This window comes from Erinaceus europaeus, chromosome 1 (genome assembly GCF_950295315.1).
Source record: "Erinaceus europaeus chromosome 1, mEriEur2.1, whole genome shotgun sequence".
In the NCBI taxonomy this organism is placed as follows: domain Eukaryota; kingdom Metazoa; phylum Chordata; class Mammalia; order Eulipotyphla; family Erinaceidae; genus Erinaceus; species Erinaceus europaeus.
Genome location: NC_080162.1, coordinates 88,716,055 through 88,734,334, shown reverse-complemented (window position 1 = coordinate 88,734,334; position 18,280 = coordinate 88,716,055). Strand labels below are relative to the sequence as shown.

General features: G+C 49.3%; 1 protein-coding gene across 3 annotated transcripts in view; it reads right to left on the bottom strand.

Moving 5' to 3' along the window:
* HNF4A (hepatocyte nuclear factor 4 alpha) overlaps positions 1 to 18,280 on the bottom strand; it is a 65,601-nt gene that overhangs the window by 14,803 nt on the left and 32,518 nt on the right. The window contains exons 1-5 of one of the 3 annotated variants that reach the window (XM_016191593.2): positions 13,225 to 13,423; positions 8,748 to 8,922; positions 7,531 to 7,625; positions 1,436 to 1,542; positions 650 to 805 (exon numbers count right to left, since the gene is read on the bottom strand). In XM_016191593.2, coding sequence (XP_016047079.1) covers positions 650 to 805; positions 1,436 to 1,542; positions 7,531 to 7,625; positions 8,748 to 8,922; positions 13,225 to 13,339 — 648 coding nt within the window. In that variant the 5' untranslated portion in view covers positions 13,340 to 13,423. Of the gene's footprint in view, positions 1 to 649; positions 806 to 1,435; positions 1,543 to 7,530; positions 7,626 to 8,747; positions 8,923 to 13,224; positions 13,424 to 18,280 lie in introns of those variants that run through there. The other 2 variants (XM_007530879.3, XM_060190507.1) reach the window with 2 other exon arrangements.

Genomic DNA, 18,280 nt, shown 5'->3' with positions numbered 1-18,280 from the left:
TCCTCCTATCTTTCTCATGAATAAATAAATTTAAAAAATCAAACAAGGGACTTGGCAGTGACATACCCAGTTGAGCACATCTATTACATCATGCAAGGATATGGGTTCAAGTTCCTAGTCCCCACCTGCAGGGGGGAGGCTTCATGAGTGGTGAAGCAGTGCTGCAGGTGTCCCTCATTCTCTCTTTTTAAAACTTAAAAAAATATATATATATTTACTTTCCCTTTTGTTGCCCTTGTTGGTTTTTTTATTGTTGTTATTGTTGTTGTTATTGATGTCATTGTTAGATAGGACAGAGAGAAATGGAGAGAGGAGGGGAAGACAGAGAGGGGGAGAGAAAGAGAGACACCTGTAGACCTGCTTCACTGCTTGTGAAGCGACTCCCCTGCAGGTGCGGAGCCGAGTGCTCAAACCGGAATCCTTACGCCTTAAAGCCATGTGCACTTAACTCGCTGCGCCGCCCATCTCCCATTCTCTCCTTTTCTATCTCTCCCTCCCCTCTCAATTTCTCTCTGGCTCTAGCCAATAAATAAATAAATAAATAAATAAATAAATAAATAAATAAATAAATAAATAAATAATTTTTTAAAACAAATCAAAACAGCTTGAGGCTCTATTCTAGCTGCACCCACCACACTGGCGCCCCCACCTGGTCATCCAGAGGCAGCTCACAGAAAGCCGGGATGTACTTGGCCCACTCCACCAGTACCAGAAGCTGCTCCTTCATGGACTCACACACATCCGCGATGCTGGCGATCTTCTTCGCCCGGATGTCTCCGTTGATCCCAGACACGGGAGAGGTGATCTGGGGGAAGACAAAGCAAAGAGCCTGGGAATGGCTGTCCTCCCACTGCACATAGTTTCCTCTCCAGGAAAAAGGGTCTGGCCTGTGGGTGCCTTCTCACCTCCAAGGGAAGTTCAAGGGGAAATGGAGATAAGAGAGCAGACTCATACAGATAGCGGGGTCTCCCTTTGGGACTTCACCTGCTGCTTCCTCCCCCCGCCCCCCACACACACCCTCTGTGCCTCCGCTGGCAGCTCAGAATCCCAAAGGACCCCTTGGTTCCAAAGAAGAAACAGGAAATTAAAACCACCATCCCTGTCTGATAAATAGAGAGGGCCCACAGAGATGCTAGGACTGGCCCAAGGTCACAAAGCAAGGGGTTGACTGCGTCCCAGTTTGCAGCTCTGTCCACTGTCCACCTCTCTGTTCTCTTGGGGCCAAGCTGGCCTCAGACCCCAAGTGAGAACAGAGACTCTGCTTGGACAAGGCAAGACTGGGCTCTGAGCTCCTGCTGTGTGACTCCACCAGCTCTAGGATACCTGACTCAGTTTCCCTTCTTGGATAGCTGAGGGCCCTTTGACCTCTGGCACCAGGTTGTGGTAGGGGAGAGATGAAGGAGGAATGCCCATTGGCTGGTAGGTGACCTCGTACCTGCTGGGACAGGACCTCTGCCTGCAGTAGGGCGTTGATAGAGGGCAGGCTGCTGTCCTCGTAGCTGGACCTGCGGGTGCTGATCCGGTCCCGCTCGTTCTGGACCGCTGTGGGAAGGCAGAGATTAGAGGGCAGAGACAGATAGAGATAGATAGATAGATAGATAGAGCAAATGTGTTGGGGTTGTGTGTGACTGTAGGGGGCTGGCTTGTCCCAGGACTGCTGAGAAGTGAGTGGGGAGCACAGGGAGGGCCCTGAACCCAGCAAGAGCTGCCTGACTGCCCCGGAGTGAAGGAGATACTGTCAAGGGTGGGAGTCAGAAGGTGAACACCCTGGGGGCTGGCAGAGCCCACATCTGCCCCTGGGAATGAGGATTCACAGGTTCTAGCCCAGCTTGTGGAAAAGCATGCCACGGGCCCCCTGCCCCCCACCACCCGCACTTGGGCTTGGTGATCTGGGGGGCCCCATTGTCACTGGGAAGACAGTGGTGACTCGGCAGGGTCTTGAACCTTGAGAAGGGACTCTGACTAGATGGTTGCCCCTCAGACTCTGTACTGGAACAGTGGTTCCTTTCTTTCCAGATAAAAATGTGTAAAAGCAGCTAAAGGATCTGAGTGACACAAAGGAAGCCCTGGACATGGGACTGCAGGTCTGTCTGGATGTGGGATATGGAAGCAGCCCCTGCCCTGCTGTCTCCAGCCTGGCCTTCTGGGCCTGAATCCCCTCTGGCCTCAAAGTCAAACTGCCCAGACCCTATCTTGGAGTCCCAGAGGCCTCATTGGGGCATTGCTGGGACTCCTGCTGCAGCTGGAGACAGAGGTCCTGTTTGGAAATGACGTGCAGTGGGAGTCATACTCCCCGGGCCTCAGGTTCCCCACCACTAAGCCTTTCCCCCCAGACCTTGCTCTACTGCAGCCTTTCCATCACAGTAGGCAGGAATGCTTTATTTTTCCAGACCTTCAGCCCCAAAGTCCTAGATTCCTGAAAAGAAAAAGAAATCTCCTCTTCCTAGACCCACTACCCTGGACAAGCCAGTTCCCTACACCACTGCCCTGCTCTATCTAGTCCAGCCCCACCCACCAGCACCCATCCCAGGGTGGCTGCCTTGGATGCTGCACCCACTAGGGCTCTGACAGGAGGCGGGCCCAGCAACAGGCTGCATCAGCAGCTGCGGAGAGAGCTGCTCAAGGTTAGGCCGGCCTTATCAGTGCCCGGCGTGAGCTCAGTCACGGAATGATGTTTTCCAAATGTTTGCTCAGTATTAGCAGGGTCGGGACCTAATGTAACTCCTATTGAATATTAACTGGCCTGGGCGGAGGCGGGGAGGAGGATGAGCCTGTCTTCCTAGAGAAACCCTGGGTTGGGGCCTGTTGGGGGCTGGGCCTCTAGGAAGACCCCAGCAGAAAGCCCCTGACCCACCACCAGCTTGCACCCCTTCCCCTCAGGCCCCCAGTTCAACTTCCTGGGCTGGGCTTCTGACACAGTAGCAGACACTTGTCTGGGGTCGGCTAGCTGAGGCCTGGGTTGGTGTCCTCTGCCCTGTCCTTGGATGATAGGACAGACTTCCTCACCGGGCCACAGCAACCACCAACTTTCCAGAGTCTGTACCTCTGGGGAACCCACTTCTAGCCACCCTAGAATTTTCTTTGGTCAAGACTTAGAGTGAGTGGTCTGGGAGGTGGTGCAGTGATAAAGCTTTGGACTCTCAAACATGAGGTCCTGAGTTTGATCCCCAGCAGCACATGTGCCAGAGTGATGTCTGGTTCTTTCTCTCTCCTCCTTTATCATAAATAAATAAAATCTTTAAAAAAAAAAAAAAGACTTAAGAGTGCTATGAGATCCTTCTCTGTGGTCAAGAGGAAATTTTGGAAATCTAGGCAAGAGAAATGCCTTCCAAATCAATCTCTCCCAGCTTTAGTCTCGGGGCTTGGGGTCTGCTCAGCTCTGGGGGAGCCTGAGCTCTTGCCTCTGATCTCTGATCCAGTCACATCACCTCTCTGTTCTCAATTTCCACATCATAAAGAGGAAGATGGCAGAGTTGACGGCCCTGGGTAAGGCCCAACTGGCCTATAGGTTCTGTGTTTGCAGCTCCATGTATTCTAGTTCTCAGGAATTACTTCGGAGTTTTAAGCCCTGAGCTTTCTATTTCTTTCCTCCTTTCTCTCTCTTTCTTTTTTTTTTTTTTCTTAATTAACTCAGAGAGAGAGAGTGAGAGTTTACACAGCACTAAAGCTTCCTTCAGTTTGGTAGGGGCCAGCCTTGAACCTGAGTTGCACATATGGCAAAGTAGCGTACTATCTAAATGAGTTTTTTCACCACTCTCCCCCACCCTCACCCCCCATCCTTCCTAAGGCCATCAAGGAAGAGAAACAAAGATCTTTCTCAATTCTCCTAACCACTGAAGTTTCCACTGAAATCTCTCTTAGCTTTAGGAGTGTCCTAGAAGGTACTAGAAGACAGGGGCAACACTGGTTTCTTTTCCCAGACTTTGACTGGGAAAACAACAGCAACTAAACTCAAAGCAACCAAGTGATGGTGTGCTCGCCTTCTGGTTAACACAGGCATGTAAACAGACTCTGTTTACTGGCTCCCAGTCATTCACCAGCAGTCCACGTTTCCTCCTATCTCAATACCACATTCCCTGAGCTAAGAACCAATGGCTATTTTCAAGGCTAAGCTAAGGGAGGATGTTCTCATTTTCCTTCTAGAAACTAGGATACTGGTCCCTGTATTTGTCAGAATCAGAGGGTAAAAGTCAAATAGTCTATAGAGAATGAGGGGGTTTGTGGGGTATATAATTCTACCCCAAGTAGGAAATTACTTGTTCTAAGACCTGCCATTTTGGATGAGGCTGGTGTCCTGACCTCTCCTATCAACGCCCCCCTGCACCCACTGGGGTCCTGAATGGAAGTGGGCCCAACAAAAGGGAGCAACCCCACACAACAGACTCACAGCCATCACCTTCCTTGCTTTCCTCAGTGGGAAAACTAGATCCCCAGAAGGGCAAAAATGTCCATAGAGTGATACATGTACAGATGACACTGGTGTATAACAGGAGTGATCACATGCAGAACCAGGCTATTTACAGCCTAGAAAAGCTGTCCACACTCTCCCACCAGCCTACACTTCAACGTGAAATGTTCTGTTGTTTTCTAATTTCCACCAGGTTTATCTCTGGGGTTTGGTGCCTGTATCAATCCATAGCTCCTGGTGGCTATTTCCTTACCCTCATCCCTCTATCCTTTTGTCCCCCTTTTTTTAACTTGATAGGACAGAGAGAAGCTGGAAGGCAAGGAGAAGACAGAAAGGGAAAGAGAAAGAGAGATATCTGCTGCACTGTTTTACTACTTGTAAAGCTCCCCCCCAGGTCCTTGTACATTGTAATGTTTATTTTGTATATATATATATATATATTTTTAAATTTATTTATTTATTCCCATTTGTTGCCCTTATTGCTTTATTGTTGTTGTCATTGTTGGATAGGACAGAGAGAAATGGAGAGGGGAGGGGAAGACAGAGAGGAGGAGAGAAAGACGACACTTGCAGACCTACTTCACTGCTTGTGAAGCGACTCCCCTGCCGGTGGGGAGCCAGGGGCTTGAACTGGGATCCTTCCGCCGGTCCTTGTGCTTTGTGCCACGTGTGCTTAACCCGCTGCCTGACTCCTGGCAATGTGTATTTTGTAATAATTTTGTTTATTATTGGATAGAGTCAGAGAGAAATTGAGAGGGCAGGAGGAGATAGGGAGGGAGGGAGAGAGAGAGAGAGAGAGAGACCTGCAGACTTGCTTTACGACTAGGGAAGCTTTGCCCCCTGCAAGTAGAGACCAGGGGCTTGAACCTGGGCTCTTGCACACTGTAGTGTGTGTGTGTGTGTGTGTGTGTGTGTGTGTGTGTGTGTGTGTGTGTGTGTCTGTGTGTGTGTGACTAACCAGGTGTGTCACTGCCTGGCCCCTGGCAATGTGTATTTAACCAGATGTACCACTGTCCAGCCCAAATCCAAGAGATTCATTTTCAGGTCACTAAGAGTATCACTGACTATAGACACTCAGCCCTTAGGCTGTGGCTTGCCATCCTTTCCTTGCTGTCACCTCTACAAATACACACCCACTCCACTCACAGCATTTCTCATTCTACAAGGTAGCTCTCAGCATGTAGGTGAGAGGAAGGGAAAAGCGCTCACTGAAAATTGGATTGGGAGGAGAGGGGCACATTTGCACTTTGAAAAGGCCCCTCACCACACATACACTTTGAAGCCACTGAGATTTGGAGGCTAGAGTTATGGTCTTGAGAGCAGGAGGGGCCCTGGTGATCACCCATACTGTGTGTAAGGTCAACAGCCAGTTTCTCACAGGGCTCATGATCTCAAAGTAAGGCCTTGTGTGGAGTGAAAATCGGGATATTTCCCAAGGGGGGCAGAGAAGACAGACTTGGAGACACAGCAGGGGACAGGGAGGCTTCCAAAGTCAAGCTCTTCTCATTCCTGGCTAAGAAAAGCTACTAGGGGTGGGGGGTGGCACACTTGGTTGAGTGCACATGTTACAATGTGCAAGGACTTGGTTCAAGCCCCTAGTCCCCATCTGCAGGGGGAAAGCTTCACAAGTGGTGAAGCAGTGCTGCAGGTGTCTCTCGTCTCTCACCCTCTCTATCCCTCCCTTCCCTCTCAATTTCTGACTGTCTTTATCCAATAAATAAAGATAATAAAAATTTTTTTTAAAGAAACATTATAAAAAAGAAAGAAAGAAAGAAAGAAAAGCTACTGAGGGAAAGCAGCTAAAAGATGCTGGCTTCCTGAACTTGGACTGAAGTAACTATAAATATCCCTGAGCTCTGGGGTGGCATAAACTGAAGACTGGGGCTCTTGGGTTAAGCCTCAGGTCTGGTAGTTTTCGGCGAGTTGCTGAACCATTCTGGAGCTCAGTTTCTCATCCATGGGGGGGGGGGGGTCAGTCAGATATTGAAAAGTACCAGCCATACAAGATGTTCATGAGAATAACAGGAAGTCCCCAGTTAAGAGAGAAGAGAGGGAGGGAGGGAGGAGAAGAGAGAGAGGGGGAGGGAGGGAGAGAGGAAGAGAGAGAGAGAGACAGAGAGAGAGAGACAGAGAGAAAAAGAAAGAGAGAATAGTGCCAGCCATACAGGGTTTTCATGAAAATGAAAGGGGGTCTTGGGGGCAGGCAGTGGCACACTGGGTTAAGCTCACATAGTATGAAAAGCAAGGAAACCATTTTGAGTACCCCAGTTCCCCACATATAGGGATGTCGCTTAAAGCGTTGAAGCAAGTCTGCAGGTGTCTCTCTTTCTCTCTCCCTCTCTCTATCTCCCCCTCCTCTCTCAATTTCTCTCTGTCCTATCCAGTAAAATAGAAAAAATGGCTGCCAGGAGCAGTGGATTCATAGTGCTGGCATGGCACCAAGCCCCAGAGATAACCCTGGAGGCAAAAAAAAAAAAAAAAAAAAAAAAAAATCAGGGGCGGGGGTGACCGTAATCATGGAACAGCCCAGTTCAGTGACTAGGATCTTCTGGAAGCAGGAGGCCTATGGAGAGCTCAATAAGTCTCATGTTTCCCTCCTCCTTTACCCAGGAGGTGTGTGTTCTCTTTCTCTCAGTCCCCAGAATATGAAAATGTTGATTCACTCAATACCCAAGAATACAGACTAAGAAACAGGAGCTCTTGTCCCAGAGACAGGAAGCACAGAAATGGAGCCTCTTTGCCCCACCCTCACATTCATGTTTGCTGGGTGTGGGTGGCAGGCCTGTGGGTGTTGGTGATGTCATTCATTCTCTGCACTTTCCCCACTTTTCCTAATAAGTTGTCAACTGAAAGCACAGGACTCGGCTGTCTTGGGGTGGCAGAAAAGCAGGTGGAGGCGGTGATTGCTGGGAACCCTAGCTGTGACAGTGGGAGTTTATCTCATCGTCTCTTTCTCAAGACCCAGCCCAGCCCCTCCCTATGGTCATATTTCCAGGCCCTCCCTCCTCTTAGCCTGGGGCCTGTCACCCAGTCATAAAGTGGTGGTTAGGGTTGTAAATGTCTGTCGGGGAGCTGTGGGTATGGGTGGGGCAGTGGGGTGATGGGAGGCAGCAGAGGCTCACCTTCCTTCTTCATGCCAGCCCGGAAGCACTTCTTCAGCCTGCAGTAGCGGCACTGGTTCCTCTTGTCTTTGTCCACCACACACTGCCGGCTGAATCTGAGGAAGACTTTGGATGGTTGGATGGAGGAGGGGCAGTTCTCTACCATCTAGGAGTCAACTAGGACCCTGGCCATCTGGCTGACCCCAGGCTCCTTGCTCTGATCTTTCATTCCATAGGTTCATGTACAGAGACCCCTATAAACCTTCCAAGCATCCAGTTCTGTCTTGCCAAATATGAGAAACCGAGGCCTGGAGAGGCAGCATGTGACCCTGAGTCCCTTATCCTAATGGTTGAGCTGAATTGGGAACCCTCATCATCCCCTGAGTACCAGACCCTGGTATTCCCACCACAGCTTATAAAAGTCCAGAGCCATGACAGGTTCCTGGTTACAACTCAGAGTCAACATCTGGCCCACAAAGGCGATATCTTATCTGGAATGAACCTGAAGTGAAGTGAAGGCTGGTCTCTGAGCATCAGTCAGGTTCTGTCACAAGTTCGAGTGGAAGAACCTTGAGAAAAATCACTCGTTGTCTTCAAACCACAGCTTCCTCATCTATAAAATGGGGATAATAACAGCAACCACCCAACAGAGGTGCCAGCAGGTGGAGATGAGATGACACACTGACGGGGCTTGGCACGGCCTCTGACAGGGCAGAGACTCAGAACTGACAGCTACTAGTGTTTTATTATTGTTGCTGTTTAAAATGGGCCTTGTTTTTGAAGGGAGAACCTGAAAGGTGGAAAGAAACACCTTAGGATATGTGGAAAGCCCTAAGGCCAACTTCCCTTTGCACCCCCCCCCCCAATAAATACCATGTTGGGCATGGGCCCCATCCTCTCAAGGTTCAGAGGAAACTTGATTCTACAGCTTCATGAGTCATTTTTGCTAAATGGGAATATAAAAATAGGCTTCTTGGGACAGTTAAATGTATACAAACATTTAAGAGGTGACTAGCATGTAGTAAGTTCTCAGTAAAAGGCAGTCCGTAGTTTAGGATTAATATGTGAGGTTCCCAGGATAGATGTTTCTGTTTGGATCTGCAAAGCTGAAGACATCAGAGGAGGTCTGAAGGTCACTGAGACCCAGTGAGGTAGAAGATGGGCCCTGGGGCATCAGCCTGAGTGTGCTTGCTTCCCACTTGGGGAAGTCAAGGCCCTACCCTAGCAGGCCTCCTCACCTGCAAGAGTACATGTGGTTCTTCCTCACACTCCTCCGGAAGAAGCCCTTGCAGCCATCACAGCTGGAGGCACCGTAGTGTTTCCCTGTGGCCCGGTCCCCGCAGATGGCACACAGGGCACTGACACCCAGGCTGCTGGGCGTGTTGAGGTTGGCGCCTTCTGATGGAGATGTGTCTGCACAGGAAGGAAAGAAGATGAGGACTTTGGAGGGACATAAATTTCCTGCCTGTTGGCCTGGTAGTCTGGATTCAGAAACCAATATGAGGGCTGGGGAGATGGCACAGCAGTTTATACAAGAGAGGCTTGCATGTCTAAAACTCAGAGGTCCCAGGTTCGGTCCCTGGCACCACCATAAGCCAGAGCTGATGGCCAAAAAAGGGAAATTGGGGCTAGGCTACGGACAACTGGTTGAGCAGACATGTTACCATGGCCAGGGACCTGGGTTCAATCTCCCTGCAGGTACAGGTATCTCTCTGTATCTCTCCCTTTCCATCTCTCCCTCCTCTCTCAACTTCTTTCTGCCCTATCAAGCAAAAATTTATTTAAATAAAAGGAAACCAGCCTGAATGCTGTGGAGCCAATCCCATTCCTTCGTGTCCTCCCACAAAGCCCTTAAACAAGTTGTTTGGTTTTTTTTAATTTGGTTTGGGTTTTTTTTTGTTTGTTTTTGAGCCCTCATTTCACATTATAAGTTGGGGCTGGTTGTGGCATTTAGTCCAGAGTTACTTGTGAGGGTATTCTTCTGCTGTGGTAGAGATTGCCAACCCGTTTCCTCTACACCGTAGTGCAAACCTGGCCACCTGCCAGGTATATACAAGCTTTATGGACTCTGGATTCATTGGGCAGAGGGAGATCTGGTGAGACCAGTCTTTGGCCAGTGTCTTCCCCAAACCATGTCCTTGTCCCTCATTTCCCCCAGAGTGACCAGACCTGCGTGGGTCTCAGCATGGTGTCTAGGGATCCTGCCAACTCTCCCAAGGATCAGAAAGATGTACACCCAAGATGGTCACTCCTTTGCTGTTCTTGGAGGGTCATGGCAAGGATCTAGGCACCAACAACTCTTATCTCATGGCAGGTGGCACAGGAGATGTTGGTTTGAATGCCAGAAACCCTGAGTCTGACCTTGAGTTCTCAGAAACCATCTTGGTCAGGACTGGAGAGGGACTCAGTACTGGAGTTAAGAGCACGAACTCTGGAGCCTTCCTGCCAGTTTAAACCCTAGCCTGCCTTCCTCTTAGCCCTGTGACTGTGGCTATTTCAGTTCACCTCTCCACAACCTCCTTTCCTCACTTGTAAAATGGGGGAAGCATAGTGATCTCCTAGGGTTTCAATGAATCAGTCTATAGGAAGAGCTTGATACTACAAAAACATTGGATCGGTGTTTGTAGTACATATTGAAGTTTCCCTGCAGAGAAAACTCTCAGAGCACAGCCAGGAAGGTGGCTCGGTGGTAGAGCATAGGACGTGCATATGTGAGATCACTTGTTCTATCCCTGCCATAACATAAGCTAGAGTGATGTTCTCAACCTCTCTCTCTCTCTCTCTATCTATCTCAGGGGCCAGGTGGTGGTGACCTGGTTGAATGCACATGTAACAGTGTGCAAGGACCCAGGTTCAAGCCCCCAGTCCCCACCTGCAGGGGCAAAGTTTCACAAGTGGTGATGCAGTGTTGCAGGTGTCTCTCTGTCTCTCTCCCTCTCTACCACCCCTTTCTCTCTTGATTTCTGGCTGTCTCCATCCAATAAATAAATAAATATAATCTAAAAACAAACAACAACAACAACAAAAAACCTTAGTAAGTTTGAAAAAAACAAAAAGGAAATAGATAGTAGCCTAGGAACAGGTGTGTTAGGTAGAGTATCTAGTCTAATCTCATGGCATTGCATACGCCAGAATGATGCTCTCATTCTCCCTTTCTTTCTCATTAACAGATTAAAAAAAAGTGGGGAGTCGGGCATTAGCGTAGCATGTTAAGCACACATGGCGTGAAGCGCAAGGACTGGCTGGCGTAAGGATCCCGGTTCGAGCCCCTGGTTCCCCACCTGTAGGGGGGCTTGCTTCACAGGTGGTGAAGCAGGTCTACAAGTGTCTGTCTTTCTCTCCCCCTCTCTGTCTTCCCCTCCTCTCTCCATTTCTCTGTCCTATCCAACAACGACGACATCAATAGCAACAACAATAATAACCACCACAACAACAAAAAACAAGGGTACAAAAGGGAAAATAAATATTTTTTTTTAAAAAAGTTAAAAAGAAAACCACTGAGAAAAATAAACAAAATAAAATCTCTCAAGAGGGACAGGAAAACTCTGGAGCCTTGCAGCCCTGCCCCGGTGGACACCAGCATGCTCATTTCTGCTGTTGCCTGGACTATTGAGGTTGCCCAGGGCCGAGGCCCCTCAACTTGGTGAATTATTCCTGGAGATGGGGATAATTGTTAAGCTATGTTGGTGCCCTTTCTCCCTCAGCCTCCCACCCCAACCCCCTGGGGGAGAGCTGGATGTTCCAGCAGAAGCTGGGGGAAGGGGCTTCCACATCTGGGCAGTATGGGCTGGGTGCTGCCAAGCTTGTCACCTCACTTCTGAGGGCCACTAACTGCCCCTGTTCTCCAGGTGAGAACACTAAGACCCAGCACAGTCAGTGCCCGGCCATTATGGAGGAGCTGCCTGTGGCTGATGCTGCCGCTTCTGACCTAAAAGGGAGGATCAAGCAGGGAACCAGTCCTCAGAGCTGTCAGCCACCAGTCCAGGATGTAAGCAGAACTCAACTCTAATTCTCAGATGACTTCTCACTCCAGCAGAAAATATAACTCTTGCTTACAGAGGTTGGGCCTTCTTGAGATGCCCCACAAGGGGCCAAGACCCAGGGCTAAGCCCTCAGGTTACAAAGGAAGAAACTATTTATTTAACCCTCAGTTACAAAGGAAGAAACTGAGGGCCAGAGAGGAAGTGGGCTCTGAGGAGGGGAAGGCCAGCTACAGGGAACAGCCCTGGCACTGTCCCCATGGACTCACGCGACACCCCGCCTAGCACAGCGGCACCTTGTTTACTGTCTCCGGCATGCTTTCCCCTTTGGTTTCCTCCTGTGACAGCCTCACTCTACTAGCAGCTGGCCATCAAGCCCATTTTGTAAAGAATATCGGTGGGTGAGTGTGTGTTGGGGGTAGATGCAGGCAAGCTCTAGGCAGACTGACAGTGGCCAGTGGCCAGTGCTGCCCCTTTCTGCCTGATCACAAGCTTTCTTAGTGCCAACAGAAACTGTGGGGCCATGGAAGGCAGGCTGGCCTCCTCTCCTTTTCTAATGCTGGCCTGGCAACAGTTAGGGCTGTTCCTGGCTTTTGGGTTTCCTTTTCTGCTCACTTTCTAGAGAGGACAACTGTACACTCTTCGAACCCCTTCAAATGTCCTCTTAGTGGATTTGGAGTAGATGCACAAACTTGGGAGAGACACGGACAAGATCTGCTCAGAGAGGAGCACAGATGTAGCAAATGCAAACTCCAACCATCAAATGGCAACATCAAAAGCCAGTACATCACATCTGTATAACACTATACCTCAGGGCACCAGCCCCCAGTACAGGGACCTGTGTGCACACACACAAATGAGTACAAATGAAGGTGATGCCACGGAAGGCCCACATAGGGCACATATTCAGAAAGACAAGCCACACGACCCCATTCACAGCCAGAGTACACACGTACAAATATCCACAGACACAGGCACAGGCACTCACCACCACAGGAAAAATACAGCCGTCCTCCCCCCAGACAATGACAAACAGATATAAGTAGAGTTACAAAACACACATACACACACACACACACACACACACACACACACATAAAGGGACACAAATATGAAAGTGGATTCCTGTAAGTGGACACCTTCCCACACTGGACACCATCCCCATGCTCCCATGGGGACCAAGAGGGAGCCATGAACACACACACTGCTAACTCCCCCACCCCAAGAACCCCACTTTTATTTGCAGTGGGGTGTTCATCACTAGGAAAAGGCCAAGGACAAACTGAAATGCTACTGCACAGCCAACTGCTACCTCCAGGGGCTGGACATACCTTTCTATCTCTCTGCAGTTATGCCCAGAGGGCTCGAGAAGGGGCCGTGTTGGGTTTGATTGTTGGAGTCGGACACCAAAAGACGTCCCCATCAGGCCTCCTTTCCCACCTGTGATGAGCTGGGCAGGACCAGCTTTGAGATGAATGGGATCAGAAGGGCCTGGTGGGAATATGTAGGATCTACTTTTGCTGAAACTTGGCCCCTGTGGGCCTCCCAGCACCTAGAAAGTGGCTCATCAAGGTTCTCAATGCACTGGCTTCACCTGGCATGCCTGTGCTGGTCTCGATAACCAATTACGATTTTCTGCCCTTCCCTGAAGCATCCAAAGTTGAGTGGCTTTGACCACCCCCTCCCACACCTGGGCACACCTGCCCACCAACTGGCACAACCTGCCCCCACCTACCATTGCCCATTGTCAACACCTGCACATTCTCAAATTCCAGGGTGGTGTAGGCTGGGTCCAGTGCGGCACTGTAGTCGGCCATGTCCATGTCGACGAGTGTTTTGGAGAGGCGCATCCTCCCCTCTCCACGCCTCGGCCACTCACCCTGCCCTGGATTCCCACCCCAAGGCTGTGGGCTGAGCCCCCGCCCTGCCCTCCCAGATGCCCCCTCTGCCTGCCTGCCTGCCTGCTGTTTGAGGCCTCCTCTGGGAGGATCTGCCCAAGTCTTGGCCTAGCCTCTGGGAAGGGGTGGAGGCTCTGCTGGGGAGGAGTGGAGGTTAATGGTTAATCTGCTCCCCCACTGGAGGATGGGCTGGGCGGGCTGTGGGGATGTGGCCGTTTGCTGGTTTCTGACTGACACCCTGGGTGCTCTTACAACTGTCGAGGCCCCGAGCCTCCAGCATTGAGTTATACACAGGCACATCATCCCCAGGCACTCATTTGACTCTTGACTTAACCGTCCTCCTAGTCGCCTGCACCCTGAGACCAGCTTTCTAGCTGATAAGCTCAGACACCACCGACCCACCACCAGGATGCCCAATTCAATAGCTTCCCAAATCATTGACTTCTACCCTCAATGCTTTTGCTGAGATAAAGCCGCTCGTGAATTAGAAACCTAAATCCAGGGGCCCCAGACAGGCTCCTCCTTCTGGGAGCTCCCTTCCATTCTCCCACCTCCCCGGAGCAGAATGAACTGGAGGTTGAGGTTTGCTTAGGGTTTGGTGGGAGGAGGTGGTGGGTGGGCTGATCCACCTCTGCTTCCTCTCTCCTGTTCCCCACAGCCCCCAAGTCCACTGCTGGTCCCCACAGTGCGCAGGACAGATGCCATCTCTCAGTTCATTGGGATCATTCCCTTCTTCTCACTCCCTGCCCCTCCCCTGGGATAGGCGGAAACCAGGTTTGCAACCCCACAGACCCAGGTTTACATTCAGGCGCCTACCACCTACTAGTCGTGACTCTGGGTAAATGATTCTCCTCTCTGAGCCTCAGTTTGTTCCCCTGTAAAATGCGCAGTCAACCTCAAAAGGGCTGGGGGGAGGGGGTTGAGTATTGCATTGATCAGCATTAGAGAGACTCCAAGTGGAGTCTGGGGAGCAGCTATCCCTTCTCTTTCCCCCCCAGAACCCCACTTCCTTCCCATCCACCCATCTTTCTTGTTTCCACTGATTCTCTTTCTTCGCTGTGGGCTTCATGAGTCTGCCTCCTGGATTCATGCTGGTTTAATGCTTTGATGTCTTAAAATGTTTAATGATTTTCTGGACTAGGGTGGTCTACATTTTCCTTTCAGACTGGGCCTGAAAACACTGTCTATTTCCTGCCTGCCTTTAGCCCACAGCTCACACCCTCACCCTTCTGTGTTCCCTCTCTCTGGAGCTACAGGATCATAGCAAAGAACATTAGGCAGAAGTTAAAAAGACTTGGAAATTTGGAGCATGAGTGGGTGAACTGGCAAGTGAGTAGGTGAATGAATGAGTGAGTGGATAGGTGGGTGAATTAATGAGTGAGTTAGAGAATGAAGGAGTGAGTAATTGGGTAGGTGAATTAACAAGCAGGTGAACTGATGTGCAGTGTGTGGTGTGTATCATATTTGTCCAATTATTAGAGGCCCGTTCTCTAACAAATAAGCTCTGAATATTCTCTGCCCACCCCTTCCTCCTGGAGCTGAGATAAGCAGGCTAGGGGCTGTGAGAGGTACAACTATTTTGGAAAGGAAGAGTCTGGGTTTGTCATTAGGATATCAGGGTTTAAGAAGGAAGAGTCTGGGTTTGTCATTAGGATATCAGGGTTTAAGAACTATCTCCGTGGTCTGGGAGGTGGCTTAGTGGATAAGGAACTATCTCCATCACTGTCCAGGTAACATTGTTTAAATCAATTAAATTTAGACTTGGGGTCTATTTCCCCAGCTGTCAAGTAGGGAAAACACTAATATAAGGGTGTGTTGGTCAAGACAGGATCGGAAGGATAGAAGAAAAGAGAGCTCCTCCCAGCTTGAAGAAATCATGTGAAGTGAGGTAAGTCAGAAACAGAAGGATGAATATGGGATGATCTCACTCATAGGCAGATTAGAAAAACAAGATCAGAAGGGGAAACATTAAACAAAACTTGGACTGGAGTGGGTATATTACACCAAAGTAAAAGACTCTAGGATGGGTGGGTGGGTGGGGGTGGGGGGAGAGTTCAGATCCTGGAACATGATGGCAGAGGACCTAGTGGGGGTTGTATTGTTATGTGGAAAACTGGGAAATGTTACACATGTACAAACTATTATATTTACTGTTGATTGTAAAACATTAATGCCCTAATAAAGAAATTTTTAAAAAAATTTTTTAAATATTTATTTTATTTATTTATTCCCTTTTGTTGCCCTTGTTGTTTTATTGTTGTAGTTATTATTGTTGTTGTCATTGTTGGATAGGACAGAGAGAAATGGAGAGAGGAGGGGAAGACAGAGAGGAGGAGAGAAAAACAGACACCTGCAGACCTGCTTCACCGCCTGTGAAGCGACTCCCCTGCAGGCGGGGAGCCGGGGTTCGAACCGGGATCCTTATGCCGGTCCTTGTGCTTTGCGCCACCTGCGCTTAACCCGCTGCGCTACAGCCCGACTCCCCCTAATAAAGAAATTTTTAAAAAAGAAGAAAGAAAAGAGAGCTTCTCCCAAAATGACCAACGTGCACACTCAGAATTGCTAAGTCCTGAAGGAGAAGACTTCAACTACTGCAGGTTTCTCCTGCATGTGCCCCAGTGAGCTCCCATCCTGCTCCAGTGGCCGTAGGAGAGATGGATGAGCATAAGCACTGAGGAGAGACAGTTCTCTTTATACAGCCCGTGTCCTGCCACTTGCCCAGCATCCCTGGCAGCACATAGAATCCTCCCACCCTCACAATCCAGCACCACATGTCCCATACCTGCAGACTCTCACCATCCCGGGGTGGGGGGGGCAGTCTTAAACATTTCCAAAAGTGGAAATGTGATTATTGGAGCATCAGAGTTCAGCCATTAAAAAAAAGAAGAAGAAGAACCTTTAAAACTCCATAAATGGGGAGTCGGGCTGTAGCGCAGCGGGTTAAGCGCAGGTGGCGTAAAGCACAAAGATCGGCATAAGGCTCCCGGTTCGAACCCCGGCTCCCCACCTGCAGGGGAGTCGCTTCACAGGCGGTGAAGCAGGTCTGCAGGTGTCTGTCTTTCTCTCCTCCTCTCTGTCTTCCCCTCCTCTCTCCATTTCTCTCTGTCCTATCCAACAACGACGACAACAACAATAATAACTACAACAATAAAACAACAAGGGCAACAAAAGGGAATAAATAAATAAAAATAAAATATGAAAAAAAAAAAAAACTCCATAAATGCTCTCTTAGATTGAATTAGATGAGGTCTATGAGGGCTGGGGAGACGGTATGATGGTTCTGCAGAAGACTCTCATGCCTGAGGCTCTAAGGTCCCAGACTCAATCTCCAGCACCACCATCAGCCAGAGTTGATCAGTGCTCTGCTGTCTCTCTTGGTATCTTTCTCTCTATATCTCTCACAGTAAAATAAAATATGATGGGGGCTGGGCTGTAGCGCAGAGAGTTAAGCACACATGGCGTAAAGTGCAAGGACTGTTCCAAAGATGCTGGTTCGAGCCCTGGGCTCCCCACCTGCGGGGGGGGGGGGGTCTGCTTCACAAGTGGTGAAGCAGGTTTGCAGGTGTCTATCTTTCTCTCCCTCTCTCTGTCTTCCCCTCCTCTCTCCATTTCTCTCTGTCCTATCCAACAACAACAATAATGGGAAACAGATGGCCGGGAGGAGCAGTGGATTTGTAGTGTAGGCAACAAGCACCAGTGATAACCCTGGAGGCAAAAATAAATAAATAAATAAATAAATGAATAAGTAAATAAATATGATAAAAAATAGATGAGTTCTATTTAGTCAAGTGATGTCACACATGACCTGCTACATTCAAGAAGGCCCAGACAGACAGCTGCACACGACAAAAACTAAGAACGCATACCATGACATACATACATTATCAAAGCGCACACCCCCCTGGCTCACCACGTAGGAAGGACATTTCTCTGCCCATCCATGTGTGACCAATCACAGCCTGCCCCAGAAGTAAATCTCTCTTCTCCTCAACTGAAATGTGAACCTCACTCACAAACACTCTCAGACACTTTTTTTCTTTTTTTTTAATATTTATTTTATTTATTTATTCCCTTTTGTGCCCTTGTTGTTTTATTGTTGTAATTATTATTGTTGTTGTCGTTGTTGGATAGGACAGAGAGAAACGGAGAGAGGAGGGGAAGACAGAGAGGAGGAGAGAAAGATAGACACCTGCAGACCTGCTTCACTGCCTGTGAAGCGACTCCCCTGCAGGTGGGGAGCCGGGGTTCGAACCGGGATCCTTATGCCGGTCCATGTGCTTTGCGCGACACTTTCTTTTATAGACACTCCTCAGTATGAACAACTCGCTGTCTGTGAGCCTTACTGGCTCTGCTCCTAGGCAGTTTAGGATTTTGCAGCATTGGTTTCTCTGTCTATAAAATGGGCCTTCCTGGGAGTTTGTTATGAAACTAAAACATTCAGGACCAGGTGGTGACATACCCAGTTAATAGCATGTTACCATGTGCAAGGATCTAGGTTCAAGTCCCCAGTCTCCACTTGCAGGAGGAATCTTCAAAAGTGGTGAAGCAGGTCTCTTGTTCTCCCTTTCCACCCCTCCCCCATTGTTCATAATTTCTCTCTGTCCTATTAAGTGAAAAGAAAAAGGAAACAGTGGTCTCCAGGAGGAGAGGTTTTGTAGTGCAGGTAACATGTCCCAAAGATAACACTGGTGGAAATTAAAAAAAAAAAAAGTAAGGGGTGGGGCAGGGAGACAGAGGGAGGAAGAGACTGTTTCTTCGCCCTTCTCCCATCTCCTTGGAGGATATGCCACAAGCTCCTAAATCAGACAGACTTGGGGCCAGGAGTTGAGTGCACACATTACAATGAGCAAGGATCCAGGTTCAAGCCCCTGGTCTCCACCTGCAGGGGGAAAG